At 35.9% G+C, this 19,930-nt stretch overlaps 2 protein-coding genes across 2 annotated transcripts in view; both read left to right on the top strand.

Moving 5' to 3' along the window:
- The first annotated feature begins 3 nt into the window (after positions 1-3).
- Positions 4-19,930, top strand: part of LOC123565521 (recQ-like DNA helicase BLM) — a 44,855-nt gene continuing 24,928 nt past the window's right edge. Inside the window, exons 1-8 of the mRNA XM_053549321.1 lie at positions 4-49; positions 8,483-8,537; positions 8,847-9,087; positions 9,675-9,754; positions 14,480-14,679; positions 15,650-15,690; positions 16,265-16,400; positions 17,140-17,332. Coding sequence (XP_053405296.1) covers positions 8,512-8,537; positions 8,847-9,087; positions 9,675-9,754; positions 14,480-14,679; positions 15,650-15,690; positions 16,265-16,400; positions 17,140-17,332 — 917 coding nt within the window. The 5' untranslated portion in view covers positions 4-49; positions 8,483-8,511. The remainder of the gene's footprint in view (positions 50-8,482; positions 8,538-8,846; positions 9,088-9,674; positions 9,755-14,479; positions 14,680-15,649; positions 15,691-16,264; positions 16,401-17,139; positions 17,333-19,930) is intronic.
- Positions 11,721-19,930, top strand: part of LOC128558941 (titin homolog) — a 164,643-nt gene continuing 156,433 nt past the window's right edge. Inside the window, exon 1 of the mRNA XM_053549335.1 lies at positions 11,721-13,554. Within this exon, the coding sequence (XP_053405310.1) occupies positions 12,500-13,483 (984 nt within the window). The 5' untranslated portion in view covers positions 11,721-12,499 and the 3' untranslated portion in view covers positions 13,484-13,554. The remainder of the gene's footprint in view (positions 13,555-19,930) is intronic.

The following is a 19,930-nucleotide window of genomic DNA, read 5'->3' as shown; positions in this document are numbered from 1 at the left end:
CGCCTGAAAAGGCGCCGAAAACAAAGTCGGCAGTTACCAAACTCTGCAGGTATCTGCTGTTTTCTGATCAATAGCAATCTTTTTTAGACTTGTATGTTTAGAACATTTGGAGCACTTTTAGAATCTGTCCGTAGGTAAAATCTGCATAATTTGCAATATCCAGTACCTGTATGGTTCAAATAAAGTAAGGCTTTTTTATTGTATATTTCATAATGGGGCTGTGCCCCCGATTTCTAACTGGCGAGGAAAATATATCCATGCTACCATATCGATAAATAAAAGAATGCCCAAATAACGAGAATAGCTACGGACAGAATCTAAAGTCTAGCCGAACATTTTTATAGATCAACTTGTTATAATCCTATTGGGATGGAAATTTACAATAATTACCAAACTAAAAAAATATCTCGCTGATTCGTCCTCGATTTTATTCGACCAGGTATTTGAGCTTTGACCAGGTCCCAGAAAATTCACAAATTAGCTATATATAGAAATAACTATAAAACTAATAACAATTGTACAATATATATCAATATCAAATATAAAACAATTATATAATAGTCCAAGCTCTTTGACGATGATGATGATCGTGAGCATTACATTTCCTTTATAAATCAAGATGCGATAGCTAAGACATCGGTCGATTTTAATGAATTTGGTATAATTGTGTAGCGGTACTCATAATGTGTGGCCTTGGTAGCGCAATTAGTAGAGCGTTGGCACAGTAAGCCAGGTCCGAAGTTCGAGTCCTGGTCGAGGCTGCACATTTTTCCTGAGACTGTTACATTTGGGGGCTCGTCCAGGATGCTCACTCTTGGAGCCTATGCGAGGGAAGCAGTTTGGCTGGGGTGTGCATCTGAATTCGGTTAACAGTAAGCCAAAGGTTTGAGGTACAAGTTCTGGTCGAGGCTGCATATTTTTCTTGAGACTGTTACAATTGTAAAACATGAACAGTTATCTTAATTATCCTGACACACTTTGATACAGACAAGATTAGGACTTCTGCCAATATCAGGGGTGTAAAATTCTTTTTCACACCACTCACCCAGCAGGACTAGTAGCTAGTAAAATCTACTCGCCCTTAGTGGACAGTCACTCGCCCTAATAATTGACATTTTTAAAACTCAGGTAGTAAGGAAGGAGTATTATGTACAACAAGCAAATTTCAAACATAACACATAGCTCGTACACTACCTTTCCTTTTTGATTATTCATTTTTGGTTACTCTTAAATTTCTTTTTCACACCAGACATTTTTCTTTCACTAATTTTGTCATCTCCACCATCAAGTTGCTCTCCATAATAAATGCATCGATAGTAAAAATAATCACAGTCTAACCCCTACCGTAGTTTCCCAAAGTGTCAGGAAAGTATTAAACATCAATTATTTTCCTTTTTTCAAGACTTATTTCCCGAAAAATAATTATTTTAAAAAGTGTTCTTAAAATATGGACACAATTTTCATCATCCACCTACCTGTCTTGAAAGCGAAAAAAAAAAAGTTGACGATCATCGGTATTTATTCTGTTGATAAACTAAGTAATTGGCCTGCTTTCATCATCAACTAACATCCACTCAAAGAGCTAAAAGTGTGTCGGCATCATGATATCTGAAGTGGAGATCAAAGCGGTATTGTTGCATGAGATTGTCATGGCATTACATCATATTACAGTTTTTCGCGCCATGTGACCTATTTGCCCTCAAGGAATTTACATTATCGTTTGAGAAGAATATTTTATAAAAAAAAAAATACATGTACAAAGATTCATTTAAAACTTATTAAAAACCGGAACAACATCATTTTGTTTTATTTTAAAACCACATTTCTATTTACGTCCACGAGGTCACGTAACCTATTCCGCCGCACTAACAGAAACCTTTTCACCAAAAAAATCATTTTACTCGATGTATTTAAATTACTGCCGCTTTTTCATTATTTCAGATTTTTTAATTCTGTTTTTTGTTCTTTCTGGTCAAAAGTCCGAATTTTATGCCCATAGTATGTATCGCTTATTTTCTCTTAGAAAGAAATCAGTAATTAAGATCGCGCTGTTTGAAATTTAACAAATGATTATATGAAAATTTGACCGTTTTCATACAAATTTGCTTACATTTCCGTCGATATTTTATTGAAATCTTAGTAGAATTCAAATTGTATTACTTCTCAAGCGATGTTGAAAAACTGAAGCGATAATGTTAAAAAATGAATGCACTACGCGCTTTTTTTTTGTGTACTGGTCGATAAACAAAAGTAACGGAGATGTAAATTTGATATTACGATAGGTCGGACGTGCTCTCGGAATGGAAAATTACCGGCATGATTGAAGTTTTGATATCTTTACGATTCGCGGGTAAATTCCAGTCAATCAAAGTAGCAACTGAACTATCTCAAAGTTTGTTGACGTTTTTCAAGATGTAATTTCTGAATTTCATTAAAGCTACGACGTAAAAACCACTCGCCCGATCGGTCGAGTATACAGCGAGATCCACTCGTCCTATCCGGACTTTAACTCGCCAGTGCGAGCGGTCGAGTGGAATTTTACACCCCTGCAATATGTTCACTGGTCAAGCGGGCCACTAGTTTGGAAATTTTCACTGGTTTGACAGAAATTTCACTCAGGTCATGGGCCATTTGACCACTGCTAATTTCGATGACTGTGTCTTTTTTTCAAGTGTAAAATTGCTAATATGTGAAAAAAAATTAGAGCAGTTTTCACAATATTAACAGTGCATAAATACAGGAAATCTCGACTGATATAAATTAGGGGTGTAACGATACATTGAACTATCGATGCATTGCGATACTAAGTGTCCCGATAGCATGCATCGATAGAAAAGTCACGATCCAATAACAATCGCCGATAGTTCCTTCAACAATCGATAGTTTCGATAGTTTTGAAATTTTAGTAAATACAGAAATAATTTATAATTCATAAACCAAGAAACAGAGCCAGCTTTCATTTGCACCTCGGAAAATGTTTACGTCTCCATTACAATAATTACCCTCACGGAATTAAACTACCATAAAGGACTGAGAAGTCTGGGAGATAATTAATAAATTTAGTTTCTTAGAAACTTTGATTAAATATATTTAAATAACCTGTTAATTTTAGATGAGAAAATGTACTATGGACATGGAGAAAGAAGGCTATTTGTATTATACAGCAAACTGTTCGGTAGGGCCCTTCATTTAGTTCTGGTACACCTTAATCCAATCCGTTCATTTTCGTCTTTTTCGATGCTTTGGGTTATTAAACATGTTGACATTCGCAACAAAATGGCCGATTCGTTTGAGTATACCTTGCATAGGTTTATTGTTTTACTTATTGTTCCAAAGCCAAGGAAGGCAAGAAATATTTAATGTTAGAATTATTTCTGTCTGTTTCAGTTATACAAACATCTCAGTGTGTGTTACAGCAATTAATTATAACAGTGCCGTCTGTTACACTATGTAACAATGCCAGTTGGTAGCTTTACTGTATAAAATATGATGGCCGATAACTATTGCAATAGTATGGCAATAGTAACCTGCAATAGAATAGTATTGCAATAGTTTTTAAGCAATATCAATAGTATTGCAATAGTCAAAATTGGCCTCAATAGTCACCCCTAATATAAATCCTGTTTATAAAGTCTCTCATATATACGAATCAGGTATGTAATAATACAAAGGCCATATTTTAACCTATAGGTACTGTTACTCACAACGACTTGCACTTATCATTGACGCACTTAAAACAAATTGAGAATTTCATCAGACATACTTGTCAAGTTCCATGGACAATTTTCCAGGAGATTTCAGTTGAAAATCCAGGAGATTTTACCGACCAGTATTTTTTAGGAAATTTTTGGTCGAATATAAAACTGTATAACAGATTAGATCTAAATCATTTTCCTTTCCGACTTGATTAACTGATTTAGGCAATGTTTTCAGGGGCTGAAGTTGCATTTTAAAACATTTTAACCCTTATCATGCTGGACAAGATTGATTCTGCCTTTGCGACCAGTGTAGATTGTCTGTGCAGTCTGATCCTGATCTGTACTGTTTGCCATTCATCAGTCAGTATTTTTAGCTCGACTATTCGAAGAATAGTCTAGCTATTCTACTCACCCTGGCGTCGGCGTCGGCGTCACACCTTGGTTAAGTTTTTGCATGCAAGTACATACAGCTATCATTTAAAGGCATATAGCTTTGAAACTTATTTATTCTTTTTCTAGGTCAATTACCAACCTCACTGGGTCAAGTTCCATAACTCTGACATGTATTTTGAACAAATTATGCCCCCTTTTTGACTTAGAAAATTCTGGTTAAAGTTTTACATGCAAGTTACTATCTCCAAAACTAATGCAGATATTGAATTGAAACTTCACATGTGTCTTCGGGGTTATAAAACTAGTTGATAGCAGCAAGTCCCATAACTCTGACCTTCATTTTGGCCAAATTATGCCCCCTTTTGGACTTAGAAAATTCTGGTTAAAGTTTTGCGTGCAAGTACATACAGCTGTTACTAAAAGGCATATAGATTAGAAACTTATTTCTTTTTTTTCTAGGTCAATAACCAACCTCACTGGGTCAAGTCCCATAACTCTGACATGTATTTTGAGCAAATTATGCCCCCTTTTAGACTTAGAAAATTCTGGTTAAGGTTTTCCATGCAAGTTACTATCTCCAAAACTAATGCAGATTTTGAATTGAAACTTCACATGTGTCTTTGGGGTTATAAAACTAGTTGAAAGCAGCAAGTCCCATAACTCTGACCTTCATTTTGGCCAAATTATGCCCCCTTTTCGACTTAGAAAATTCTGGTTAAAGTTTTGCATGCAAGTACATACAGCTATTACTAAAAGGCATATAGATTTGAAACTTATTTTTTCTTTTTCTAGGTCAATAACCAACCTCAGTGGGTCAAGTCCCATAACTCTGACATGTATTTTGGGCAAATTATGCCCCCTTTTGGACTTAGAAAATTCTGGTTAGGATTTTACATGCATGTTACTATCTCCAAAACTAATGCAGATTTTGAATTGAAACTTCACATGTGTCTTCAGGGTTATAAAACAAGTTGATAGCAGCAAGTCCCATAACTCTGACCTTCATTTTGGCCAAATAATCCCCCTTTTTTGGACTTAGAAAATTCTGGTTAAAGTTTTGCATGCAAGTACATACAGCTATTACTAAAAGGCATATAGATTTGAAACTTATTTTTTCTTTTTCTAGATCAATAACCAACCTCACTGTGTCAAGTCCCATAACTCTGGCTTGTATTTTGGGCAAATTATGCCCCCTTTTGGACTAAGAAAATTCTGGTTAAGGTTTTACATGCAAGTTACTATCTCCAAAACTAATGGAGATATCGAATTGAAACTTCACATGTGTCTTCGGGGTTACAAAACTAGTTGATAGCATCAAGTCCCATAACTCTGATATGCATTTTGGTCAAATTTTTTCCCCTTTTGAACTTAAAACTCTTTTGATATTTAACATTTTGGGTAATATTTTCCTGTTTCTGGGACAATATTTCGAATAGTCGAGCTTGGCTGTCTTATGGAGAGCTCTTGTTTGGTAAACACCCCTTTTAACAGTTAATGGTACTGTCCAAAATGAAAGATGGACAAGTTCATTATAGAAATTCAGCAAGGTAAACAAAAAAGTATTGATTTAAATTTATTTAATTATCATTTGAGCAAAGGAATTGGATGAAATTTACTGGCAAGTCTCTTTTATGTGAATAATCTGCAGGTCTTCTTGACATTCCTAGATATTTAGCACATGAGCAGTAGCTAACCAGGGCTTTTTCAGGGGGTTTTGGGAAAAAGGCCCCTGGTCATATTGGGAATTTTTAATGCCGTAAATTGTCAAATTTGGGAAAATATACTGACAAATTAAGTGACTTTTTAATTAATAATATTAGTTTTACTGGTAGACAGTTTCCCCTTGTGAAATTCAGAATACTTTTTTTTCAGAATTGTTTTCCAATATTGCCTAAAAATACAGTAACTCTTCATTTGTCATGTTAAAATTTTTGTTTACAGTTTGTTTTCACCATAGTTATAACTGAAATTATCCAAAAAGTAGAATGGCAAAGTGGGTGTATTTTCGAGTGTAAAAACTGGGTCGCGAAAATATGTGACAATTGATTTTAATGGTGTAAGAACTACCTGTCAACATGTTTTGGGTACTTTATTCAATTAATATTTGTGTTTTTATGCATTTTGAGAGGTTTTTGCATACAAATCATACATTTCTTCAGCAAAATCATGTAATTATTTTTTGCCGAGGGTGCAGACGGTCATGTTACTAAAAATAGAAACGAGTTGGTTTTTCCAACATTTTGTTTGATGTACTTGCCAAACAAAACTGATTGTGCAAAAATTATCTTTGAAAAACAGAAAGTAACTGATTTCAGTTGGGAAATTTTTCATTGGATTGGGAATTTTTTGCTTCAGATTGGGAAAAATAGAGCATATTTGGCATTGGGAATGCCATGGGGCCGAACATCGGCCCCGTGAGATAGGGTGAAAAAGCCCTGCTAACATAGATCGAAAATAAACCTATTTCATTATTTCAAATTCATACTGAAAAGTGATTTTTATGCCCCCGAAGGGAGGCATATAGTTTTTGAACCGTCTGTCAGTCTAACGGTCTGTCAGTCTGTTGGTCTGTGGGTCTGTCCGCAATTTTCCTGTCCGGTCCATATCTTTGTCACCGATGGATGGATTTTCAAATAACTTGGCATGAATGTGTACCACAGTAAGATGACGTGTCGCGCGCAAGACCCAGGTCCGTAGCTCAAAGGTCAAGGTCACACTTAGACGTTAAAGGATAGTGCATTGATGGGCGTGTCCGGTCCATATCTTTGTCATCAATGGATATATTTTCAAATAACTTGGCATGAATGTGTACCACAGTAAGATGACATGTCGCGCGCAAGACCCAGGTCCGTAGCTCAAAGGTCAAGGTCACACTTAGACGTTAAAGGATAGTGCATTGATGGGCGTGTCCGGTCCATATCTTTGTCATCGATGGGTGGATTTTCAAACTTGGCATAAATGTGTACCACAGTAAGACGACTTGTCGCGCGCAGGACCCAGGTCCGTAGCTCAGAGGTCAAGGTCACACTTAGACGTTAAAGGATAGTGCATTGATGGGCGTGTCCGGTCCATATCTTTGTCATCGATGGATGGATTTTCAAATAACTTGGCATGAATGTGTACCACAGTAAGACGACGTGTCACACGCAAGACCCAGGTCCGTAGCTCAAAGGTCAAGGTCACACTTAGATGTTAAAGGTCATTTTTCATGATAGTGCATTGATGGGCATGTCTGGTCCATATCTTTGTCATTCATGCATGGATTTTAAAATAACTATGCATGAATGTGTGACACAGTAAGATGACGTGTCGCGCGCAAGACCCAGCTCCGTAGGTCAAAGGTCCTAAACTCTAACATCAGCCATAACTATTCATTCAAAGTGCCATCGGGGGCATGTGTCATCCTATGGAGACAGCTCTTGTTACTCATAAAAATAAAATACAAAATCATTGCTGTTAAAAAAATGTTTAAACCTAGATCTATCTCAAGTTGTTTCCGCACTTAACAGGCAATCATTACCACTGATGGCATAAGACTTATGCCATCAGTGGTAATGATTGCCATCACTCCAATAAAGGTCGGCTCTTTAAATGTATCCCTAAATATCTTTTCACACTTAAAAAATCTTTCATAAACAAGCTCCTGTCTTTATCACTTAATCATATTAATGTAAACACCACCACTCGCCAATTAACACAATCTAAAAATAGCACATTCACACCTGTTTGCAGAATGTCATCAGTGCGTGACCTTGTTAAACTGTTATCAATAGAGTGATAAATTAGGTCAGGCACGGTGCATGCAGTGTGGAATTAGGGATTTAGTTTGATACAGGAAACCATTAGCTTGGAATTTTGGATTTCCGGGAGAAATAATTGATTTCCATATGTCCGGGAAATGGACCAAAAATTCGTGAGTCTCCCGGAGAATCCAGGAAACTTGACATGAAAGATCAGAGCTGAACATTTCGGCAAAATTGGAAAATTCAATGCTTCAGATTGAGAAATTTCACCTGTTTCTCGGATTGGGAAGCGGTCTAATATTGGCCTCTGTAACAGTTATATAATTAGGTAAAAAAGCACTGAGACATGTACCAATAAAACCTATGGTCAGAATATTAACCTTTAGCCTTCTAACGGCAAGTGATTCTGCCTTTGCAACCAGTACAGACACAAGATTAGCTGCAAGGTTACGACAGCAGGCAACAAACAACATTACATTTTGTATTCTTTCAGTAAATGTTCAGTGAACACCCCTTCAAATAACAAATGGCACTACCCAAATTGAATGATAGACCAGTCCATTATAGAAATTTAGTGTGCTAAAGGTTAAACTGAAACAAAAGACAAGCAAACAAAACAAAACAATTACAATTTCTGTTTCTTTCCAGAGAAAAGTACAGTGCTAACAAGCAGAACAATGAGTAACAATATTACTACAAAAGGGTAAGAAAATAGTTGTTGTTGAATTATCCTCCCAGATTGTTTCAGCTTGAACATATTTTAAGGTAACATGGTTACCATCTATAGTTATTTGGGCAGAACATTGATGTTAAAGATGTATTTGATGAATACTAATTTCATATTAAAATGGTAGTCATATGACTGTAGTCATTTTTGATAAAATTCTACTTGTGAACTATTTTAACTGTCAGTGATGCATTTTTCTGTAATGAAAAACCCATTCTGCCAGGTGAAAACAGCGAGATTTTTCCTTAACAAAATTAGATGAATTCATGGTATATCTCTTTTCAGGAGATTCAAGTTCAAGAAGCCAGGAAGCAGTCTCAGTTTGAATAAGCCAAAACCACCTAGTAATGTGCTCACCACATGTAATACTGTAGGGCTGGATAAACTTTCAAACACTGTACAAGTAAACACTAATAAATCTAACTTTGGAAAAGATGAGGATGTGATGTTTTTATCCCAGACGAAGCCTGCCTTTCAGGCAGACAGATTTTCAAGTAATAAAGTGGAGAATTGCAAACCAAAGAAGGTACTTATCTTTTCATCATGATAACTATATTTTGGAATAATTTGGACATGCTTAATAATTGGTCTAATTCACCTGCCCTTCTGAAAAGTGACAAATCAACGCTAGTAACATAGGATATGATTGTTTTGAAATTCATAAATTCCCGCAATACAAAGTAACCCATTGATGGATCTTCATGAAACTTAATACAGATATAGGTCACTGTAGTTTAGAGATTTTCGCCCCCGATTTGATAAAAAGTAGGAACCAACAAACCATTGCATAGTCCTTTTGTACATGTACATAGCTTGTGTATATCTGGATATTAACATTCACAAAACAACGTATTTTGCAGGGGATACAGATTTATTGAATTTGCTTGTTCATGACTTATTCTGTCAAGCATTTTCAGGGAGCATGTGACATACAATATTGATATTGTTCTTGTTAGCTAAAGAAAAATTGAACTTTCTACACAATGATATACTGATAAACATTAATTGACTACAGACTGATGTTTAATAAAGAAAAATGTTGATGTTTTAGCTAAGTTGTAACTTGATGCAGTTTGAAAATGAATATGTCATAAAACATGAAATTTATTGCAGGCAACTTCAGTTCAGCAGTGTATTACAGCATTTACAACACAAGCAAAACCTAAACCTGTAGCTGCAGTAGCCCCACACAGGTAAATATATATAATGTATTACATCATTTACAACACAGGCAAAACCTAAACCTGTAGCTGCAGTAGCCCCACACAGGTAAACACAGGGATCACTTTTGGCAGATACTATTATGAGATTAATTCCCATTTGCCTTGAATCAATGAGATTTTTGACAAAATGAATGGGATTTTTTCTTTTTATAATGGGATTTTACATCGGCGGACAGCTTTTATTACACTCACTTCTCTGAAAAGCAAACATCTGTTTATTTGTAAGAACAATTATCTTGCAAATAAACAAAACAGTTCCTTTCAGAGACACCTTTTACAACTCTAAAATTCAGTGCCAGGAATTGCTGAATAGGTTGATGAAAGTTGTAAGCAAGTCTTGGGTCCACATGCATTTTCCCCCTAATGATTTTACTTCAAAGCTGCTTTGTCAAAGTTGAAGTTAAGTTATGTATTAATCTTTCTGGACTTGATACACTTCCATTAGGTCAAAACAATTTTAAAGTCAAACTTATTTATAACCCTACCCTCAACCATTTCGTTTGGAAATTCGGGCGTTCAGCGTTTTTTATGAAGGGATTTCACCAGTAGCCCCACACAGGTAAATATATACAATGTGTTACAGCATTTACAACACAGGCAAAACCTAAACCTGTAGCTGCAGTAGCCCCACACAGGTAAATCTATACAATGTGTTACAGCATTTACAACACAGGCAAAACCTAAACCTGTAGCTGCAGTAGCCCCATACAGGTAAGTATACATAATGTATTACAGCATTTACAACACAGGCAAAACCTAAACCTGTAGCTGCAGTAGCCCCACACAGGTAAGTATACATAATGTATTCCAGCATTTACAACACAGGCAAAACCTAAACCTGTAGCTGCAGTAGCCCCACACAGGTAAATCTATATAATGTGTTACAGCATTTACAACACAGGCAAAACCTAAACCTGTAGCTGCAGTAGCCCCACACAGGTAAGTATACATAATGTATTACAGCATTTACAACACAGGCAAAACCTAAACCTGTAGCTGCAGTAGCCCCACACAGGTAAATATACATAATGTATTACAGCATTTACAACACAGGCAAAACCTAAACCTGTAGCTGCAGTAGCCCCACACAGGTAAGTATACATAATGTATTACAGCATTTACAACACAGGCAAAACCTAAACCTGTAGCTGCAGTAGCCCCACACAGGTAAATATACATAATGTATTACAGCATTTACAACACAGGCAAAACCTAAACCTGTAGCTGCAGTAGCCCCACACAGGTAAGTATACATAATGTATTCCAGCATTTACAACACAGGCAAAACCTAAACCTGTAGCTGCAGTAGCCCCACACAGGTAAGTATACATAATGTATTCCAGCATTTACAACACAGGCAAAACCTAAACCTGTAGCTGCAGTAGCCCCACACAGGTAAATATACATAATGTGTTACAGCATTTACAACACAGGCAAAACCTAAACCTGTAGCTGCAGTAGCCCCACACAGGTAAATCTATATAATGTGTTACAGCATTTACAACACAGGCAAAACCTAAACCTGTAGCTGCAGTAGCCCCACACCGGTAAATCTATATAATGTATTACAGCATTTACAACACAGGCAAAACCTAAACCTGTAGCTGCAGTAGCCCCATACAGGTAAATATACATAATGTATTACAGCATTTACAACACAGGCAAAACCTAAACCTGTAGCTGCAGTAGCCCCACACAGGTAAATATACATAATGTATTACAGCATTTACAACACAGGCAAAACCTAAACCTGTAGCTGCAGTTGCCCCACACAGGTAAATATATATAATGTATTACAGCATTTACAACACAGGCAAAACCTAAACCTGTAGGTGCAGTTCATGTTCTGCCATACTGTCCCGTGCAGTGGATACATAAAAGAAATTATTAATCATACATTATACATGGATTTTTTTTTTGGACATATTGACAGGGTGTCAAGTTACCTATATTTACCTATATTTTCCTATATTTTAGCCCTCTACCTATAATAACCTATAAAATCCTATATTTTGCCAAAATACCTATAAATACCTATAATCTGGAAATTTTGTGGTAAGCAAGGAATTCAAAGGCCATTCAAACCATTAAAAAAGAAGTGATTCTATGATAATTGAGTTTATAAATATGCTGAACATTACCTTTTAGGCATTGAAATTTGTATTCCTTTCAGGTGTAGTGACCCTGCCCAGCCCAGCTTTAGGAAAGCTTTAAGTAATGGAAGTTCTTTTTTCAATTGGAATATTTTCCATTTCTTAAAGCTTTCATGTATAAAAATGTGAATAGGAAATGCACATGTTTTTATTTTGTTTTCAGAATAAACAAGCCTTAATGTTTCATAATTAAGCCTCATAATGCCTGCTAATAAGAGTCAGTTTCGAGATAGGTGGCTATCAGAAGTAGATGGCAATGGACATGAACTGAAATTTTGGTGTGTCAGGACTTCAGTATTGTTAATCAGCTTAGTGATGAAGATATTGTCTTGGGAGAAGCACGACAGGAAATATCAAACATGAAATCATCAGCAGCTCAGCACAAAGAAATCCTTGGAATTCGAGCATTCTTCACTTCAGTATCAAAATACTTGGTCACTCGACTTCCTTTCCAGAACAAACTTATAAAGTCATTAGGTTGCCTGTCTCCAGTCAGAAGATTTGAAAAAGGCTCTGTAATTGATGCTGAAATTTTGTCCAGGGAGATGCATTTGATGAAAATATGACTGTTAATATTGTGGATGAATGGAAGGTATATCAAACAGAAGATGATTTGAAAGAAGAAGATAGAATTGACCATTATTGGAGACAAGTGTTTGTGAAGAAGCTTGATAGCGGGCAGCTCAAGTACAGATTTTTACTCCAACTTGTCAAGAAAGCTCTGGTATTACCACATGGAAATTTAGAGGTTGAGAGAAGTTTGTCAGTGAACACTAGTGTAGTGACTAAGGACAGAGTTGCCTTGGGTGAGAAAACTGTTACTGCCATCAGAACTTTGAAGGACATAGTTAAGTTCAGTGATCCTGTAGATGAGCAACCTCACAAAATACCATTAAACAGTGAAATACTTCTGGCAGCAAAAATGGCCCATAACAAGTATAAACAGAGGATTGAGACAGGAAAAGAAGAAAGAGCGAAAAAGAAACAGGAGAGAGAGAAAGAAAGGCTTGAAAAGAAAAGATTGGAAGAACTTGCAACAGAAGAGAATAATAAGACCTCCTCCATGCTTGAAAAAGAAAAAGCACTGCTTAAAAAAGAAATGGAGATTCAGACAAGGTTGACTGTAGCAGAGGAACTGTTAAAAGATGGGAACAAAAAGCTTTCTAAAGCTGTTGAAAGTAGTGACATGAAAGGTGCTTCTGTAGCACAAATGATGATAGTAACAGCCACATCAAAGATAGAGGGTATAAGAAAGGAAATGGACAGGGTACGTGAAAACCAAAGGGAAGTTGAGCAGCAAAAGAGACAGTTACTGGTTAACAGACTAGATAAGTGTAGTTCTAAATCATCAAGCAAAGGAAAGAAACAAGAATCAGCCATATCAAGTTCCAAAAGCTCTGCCACTGCTTCAACAAGAACTTCAAAATCTGAACCAGACAAGCAAGCTGCCTCTTCTTCCAAGTCAAGTCCTTCATCAGAAAAGCATTCATCCAAGAGAAAGAATGAAGATAAAGAAACAGATGCCAAGAAATCCAAGAAGGTCTAATGTAACAATATTATAGGACCCTGGGTCAAGGGACTCCATGTGTTATCATGTTTACAGAGATCATGGTATTCGTAAGTATGAAACTGTTGTTATTTTGTTCTGTAGATGGTTTGATTATAATTGTTTTCTTTTTCATTCATGTACAAATGCAGGCCCAACACAATATTTTATACTTCTATTAACAATGTACTGATATATGTTGTTAGCAATATGGCTTGGTTTGCCTAATTCCCTGTTAAACTGATTTGAGTACCAGTATTGGTAAAGTTTTGTCTGTTGGCGAATTAATAGTTTATTATGAAAATAAGATATATGTTAAAATGTTATTTGTTTAAAATCATAAAAGTAGCCACTTTTTCTGTTCCTTTGTATTTTATGTTTAGTAAAAGAGAGTGCTGGTAGGTGGTGGAGGAGGATAAAACACTTGTCCGACTTGTTTTCTTCATTATAAGCAACCTATATAATCCTATATTTCTGGCCCCCAAATACCTATATTTCAGGATCCTACCTATATTTTTGACTCCCAAAAGCACTTGACGCCCTGTATTGATTTTACAATTTAACACAATTGTGGTAAAACTTGAAATCATTCAGATTAAATCTAAAGGCCACCTCTGAAATCCTGCTGTATGAGAAGTGTGGTGATGACCTTATGGGAACTTCTTACATTAGGGATCAGGGCTAGTATTAACACACCCACAAGGCCTGGTATGCTTAGAGGGTACAACTCGAGAATATGAAACAAAGGGGTCACAAGAATGATCCCTGTGTGACATAAATATTTGTAATGAACTGACAGAACACATTGTATGCGATGTTATTTGACCTCCACTTCAGATTTATGTGGGGAAGTTGTTGAGTGCAGGGAACAAATTAGCATGCTGCTTACAAAATCCAAAACAATTGTTTGGTTCATTAGCTGAAATTGACAAAACTAGATTTCTTTTGAAAAATCTCTTTAAACTGAAACCGTACTTTTACATTCCCATCCTTCAGGTCCCCAGAGAAAAATGAAGTTCACCCAATACAAAGGTCGGAGGCCAAAGTTCAGCCTGTACAAAGGTCAGAGATCAAAGGAATCAAGAGGAAATCGGACGAGATGGAGAATAACTGGCACATGAAGAATGTCTCGGAAATGTTTTCATCATTTAATGATGATTGTGATGATGACTTTGATGATTTTGATGTTAAATCTGGTAAATAGTTTTGTGAAATCTCTTCATGTTACAGGCATAAAATTTGTACTTTCAGCCTAAATTGTGGTTTTATGGGGACAGTGTTTGTAGTTAATGGCATATTAATATTTACCACAGACCACAACAAAAGAAAACTATGAATATTCTGAAGTGATAACAAGTTGTACAAAGGAATTTTGATGAGTTTGTGTTCAGTTATGAATTCGAAATATTGCTCTTTAGCCTTAGAAATGACACTTGTTACATGACCTCTCTAGAAAATTTTGTAATTTGGATAATTTAAGAGTATCACTTTTTTTGAACAAATTTTAATGGCTAATGTTAAATTAAGGAACCTCGGATTTAAAACTTTTATGCTCCAGGTGTTGAAGACTGATTTGTCTGTCTGTCCGTCACCTTGTGTACTTTACTCTTACAGTTTCCATCCAACTGAAATGAAACTTGGTATACTTCTGATATTCTAACATTAAAATAGGACATTGTTGTATGAGTGTATCTTATTAATTGAGTTCATGTGTTCAGCTTTAGGTAGATCACCAATAGTGACAATCAGCAATTTCTATTGAATTACGTTTTAAGTACGGAGGGCTTTTTAACATTCAGAAAGAATATGGAGAATATGTAATTGCACCACAATGGCCGAATGTTGTTACAGTTCCTTTACAGGGGTCTCTTTGGCCAAGTGGTTAAGGTCAGTCAGATCGAACAACATGGCCCTCAACACTGAGGGTTCAAGTCCTATTTGGGTTGTGTTATGATCAAGTCATCAGACTAACCGGCTTGTGTAAGGTCATTACTTCTCTCCAGGTGCTCACCTGTGCCTGATTTGATGCAGGTATGGGTACATTTCCTCCATCACCAAAATCTGGAAAATCTCTGTATGACATGAACTTTAAACCAAGTAAAAACAAAAAGCTATGGTTCTACTACCATAACTAAAATTGAAGAACACCAATATTTTATTTTTCAGGTTCACCAGCATTTAAAAAAAGTTTGTCTGGTAAAAAGAAGGTATATTTTGGTGTTTTACACTTGTACATTGTTACATTCAGTTTCTTAAAAAATGAAACATATTTGGTCAGCCAGACAGAGAAGCATTTATCTCCAGTTTTTGCTTGAAATAGCTAAATATATTTTGTTTATAGACTGTGTCTTAGAATATTTCCTCCTAAAAAGTTAAAATTTTTATAATAATTCAATTTAAAACCCTTTTTAGGTTCATTATAACACTGAATTATTTTTTTAATGGATCGCTACTAAAACGTGTAGGACAGTTTCTGAAAATGTCTGAAAATTTAAGAGAAACTCTTGATAAATACCTAGTTAATGCAATTTTAAGATGCACTTAAAAAGTAAATCAAATCTCCATTTTATTTTATGTTGCTACGGAAACAGGATTACTGCCAATCTCAAAACAGTTTGTCAGTTTCATAACATCTTACTTGTTAGATGGTTGGGATAATATTTTTCGAAATATTGAATGTTTTAAGAAATACTTGCAAAGCACAGAGACTGCACAGTCATTTGAACAATGTTGTCTTTCCCTTTAAAGCAGTTTTTCCTGATATAGTCTCTGAAATTACAGGTAGAAGATGTTGTTGCTGAAAGTGATGACAATGATGAAATGATTGCACCTAAAATGAAGAAGAGACGGACACTGGAGTTCTCTGATGAGGAAGATCAGTGCGCGGAAAAGGAGACCCATGCTCAGATTGCTTCAGGTCTGATTCTTCAGTCAAATTTTTGTGTGTGTAAATGTGTGCACACATGTGCGCATGTGCTAGCACACCCGCATGTGCGCACATGAAAAAGGGCATACTTGCAGATGTACATTATGACATCAAACTTTAAAATGTTAAAAGTAATAATAATCATAAACTAATACCACTACAGATATATGATAAAAATAATGTAAAGAACAGATATATTTCTTCAGTTTAATTGCATGACATGGCAGTGTAAATGAAATTCTTTTGCCTTATTAATAAAAACAGAAACTATCATACATTAAGTTCCAAATTAAAGAGCAAGTCTAGGTCTACCTGAGCTTATAATTCTCTTTCTCAGTGTAGGTTCACATTTTTAGTCCCCTAATGGCAGAACACCAGAGGGGACTATAGGAATGCCGTTCATCTGTCTGTCCGTCTGCAAATCTGGATCCTGCAATTGTTCTAGAAGTATTCAAGCTAGGTTACTAAAACTTGGTATATGATTAGTAGGCAATATGTAGATTATGCATTTACACTATTTAAGGTCAAGTAAAAATTATTTCCGCTCTATAACTTTTATATACAGAAATGTTCCACATGATGAGACAATGTGTCAACACATGACCTTTGCTTGTAAATCAAATTTGAAAGTTTTACACCAGTAGCAGACTTAGTGACCGAGTACTCGGTCACTTATTCATCTTGTTACTCACAGTTTATTTGCTAATAATGTTCTGTTTCTAATATTTAGTGGAAAGTAAAGAAAACTGTCCAAATATTGAATCCATCAAGCATCTACCAGACACAGATTTAGAGGAGTTACAGATAAAGCTTCTGAAAGTCACTGATGAGATAAGTGAGCTGGTTGGTCATCTAACTGTTACTGATATGATGTCATGTTTTAAAAATAACTTTCATCATGTGCAAGACCTTCTTTTAAAGAGGTAAGAATTAGATACAAATCAGCAGGGCTCCGGAAATTTTGATAACTCAATCGGTCCGAAACGAAAATTCTGATATCGGCACTACCCCACCCACTGCATTCTCAATATTACACATTTTGTAAAACGTGATAGAGTAAAGAAATAAGCATGTCATTCATTAAATATGAGTTACCGGTCACCGCGAGTTACCATACAATGAAGACAATTTTCAGTGTCATGAGTGATCGTTACTTTGTTTAAATTTCGATGTTTTTCCGAGAAAATACTTGCAAGGATAAAATTGCCGAGGCACGTAACTAGTCTAAAAGCCAACGCACGTGACTTCGGTACCGTATACACGGCAGATACTTTGTGATGTTTCCTCATTCTTTTACGGAATTCTATAAAATACAATGCGTCAAAGTGAATTACATGACATATATTCTCTGCTAAACAGCCTCAGTATTTTAAGAATACTCTGCCGCGGACCGAATGTGTCCGTTATGTGAACGCTGAGATCGAATTTCCGCATGTACCAAAAGATCACCCGGGTTGGCCACAGATATTTCATTTCACTTAAGCATTGTACTTCAGTAAGCAACTACATTTTATAAAGTTATATGTTCTTTTCTGATGTAAACAAAATTTCATTTTGAAACGTTTTTTAAAAGACCGATTTGATAAACAGCGCCACCCCGGTTTTCTTTATCATTCGTGTTTGCCAGTCCATTTTTTTCTTTTTCTTTTTTGTACGGTCGGGTTGCAAAGACGATTTTCTGCACTTGTTTCAACTGGAGCCCCAAAAAATGAATCATGTAATTTTTTCTAATCAAGTAATTATAGAAATTATTTTTATTGGTTTTCCATGTGATGTCTCATTAAATTAAAGACCTATAATGTACAATTATAGCTCGTTGATTAAATGCAGTGACCATTTGTTTTTTACCCGTGATCAAACATAGCCTTTTGAAATAAGCCATCCGTCGGATTCTAAATAAATGAAGTGGATCCTCGTCGAAATGATTTGGATCCAGTCAGAAACAATTGGAAACCAGTCAAAAATGTTAAATACATTGCAGTTGACTGTCTGCAAACATTAAAGTATGTGCCGCGCAAGCACTGATTGCGTCCCGTGCTAATTACGGACCGATTATCAAAGTGACAATCGGACCGATTGACACGTTTATTGATTATCTGAAGGTGCGACCAACAATCTCCTGCTTGACAGGTGGTCGTGTATTGAGATATCAGACCGAAATTTATACTTTTCTCCATTTTTACCGGACCGATTTTTTTCGTTTTTTCACTTCACAAATCGGTCTGAAAAGTCAAAAATCTGTCCAAAACCAACAAACCGGCAAATTTTCGAAGCCCTGCAAATCAGTTGGATAATTTATAGAAGTCGACTTTTGAATCCCGGTGAATTTGAATTTGTCGTGATTCTCTTTGAGTGTTCAGTAAAGCTTAAATTTTAACCTTTGTTTATATTTTGTTGGGAGGGGGAAGACTACTACTGATAAATGTTTTTCACAAGATGTGTCCAAGCTGGTATGGTTTGACTTAAAATGGAATTTAATGATTGTAATATTTTCATAGTGTGCACCAGTAACAACACAAAAGAATAACAGATTGTTTGTACAGTTAACAAATTTTCAATCTGGCATTTTAGTACATGCTTTTTAGCTCACCTGAACCTTGTGATCTGGCATCCTTTGTCAAAATTTTTAGTTAATCATCTCCTCTGAAATCATAGATAAGAATAGAAAAACCTTTAAACAACTTCGTCTCATAAACAATTTGATGGATCTTCATCTTACTTTGATGGGGCCTCAGTGGCCGAGTGGTTAAGGTTGCTGACTTCAAATCACTTGCCCCTCATCGATGTGGGTTCGAGCCTCATTCGGGGCGTTGAATTCTTCATGTGGGGAAGCCATCCAGCTGGCTGACGGAAGGTCGGTGGTTCTACCCAGGTGCCCGCTCGTGATGAAATAATGCACGGAGGGGCACCTGGGGTCTTCCTCCACCATCAAAGCTGGAAAGTTGCTATATGCCATATAATTGTGTCGGTGCGACGTTAAACCAAATAAAGTAAAATAAATAAATCATCTTACTTTGTCTGTTCTATCCTTTTATGTACCTGTCTCAGGTTTGTTCAAAAGGGGCTGACAAAGCTAAAAATAGAAAATTACCTGTAAGCAACTTCTCATAAACCACCAGATGAATCTTCACAAAACTTGGTCTGTAGTAACCTTTTATGAATGTCTGTCTAGTGTGTTCAAATGGTTCCGCTAGCAGGTAAAAAAATCTTTAAACACCTTCACATGATCATCAATAGACTTGACCTGTAGCATTCTTGCAGGGACCTCTTTCAATTTGCAAAGTCTTAAATAAACATATGACCTTAAATATGGTGAAATAAAAAATGTATAGATCTGTATGCTTGGTTTTGAGATAATTGCCCATGATTAAAGAAAGCTGCGCATTTCAAGCTAATTTTAAGACATTTTTTTGAATTATTTAAATGTGTCAGATGTTTTAATATGATATTTTAACTTAAGATAGACATTAAAGTTGCTGATGTAATAAATTTACCACTTGTTGCCATTAGTTCATAAAATC

The sequence above is a fragment of the Mercenaria mercenaria genome, chromosome 8 (assembly GCF_021730395.1).
Source record: "Mercenaria mercenaria strain notata chromosome 8, MADL_Memer_1, whole genome shotgun sequence".
Classification (NCBI taxonomy): Eukaryota; Metazoa; Mollusca; class Bivalvia; order Venerida; family Veneridae; genus Mercenaria; species Mercenaria mercenaria.
Note: the sequence above shows the minus strand (reverse complement) of the source record. Positions and strands in the feature narration are given on the sequence as shown.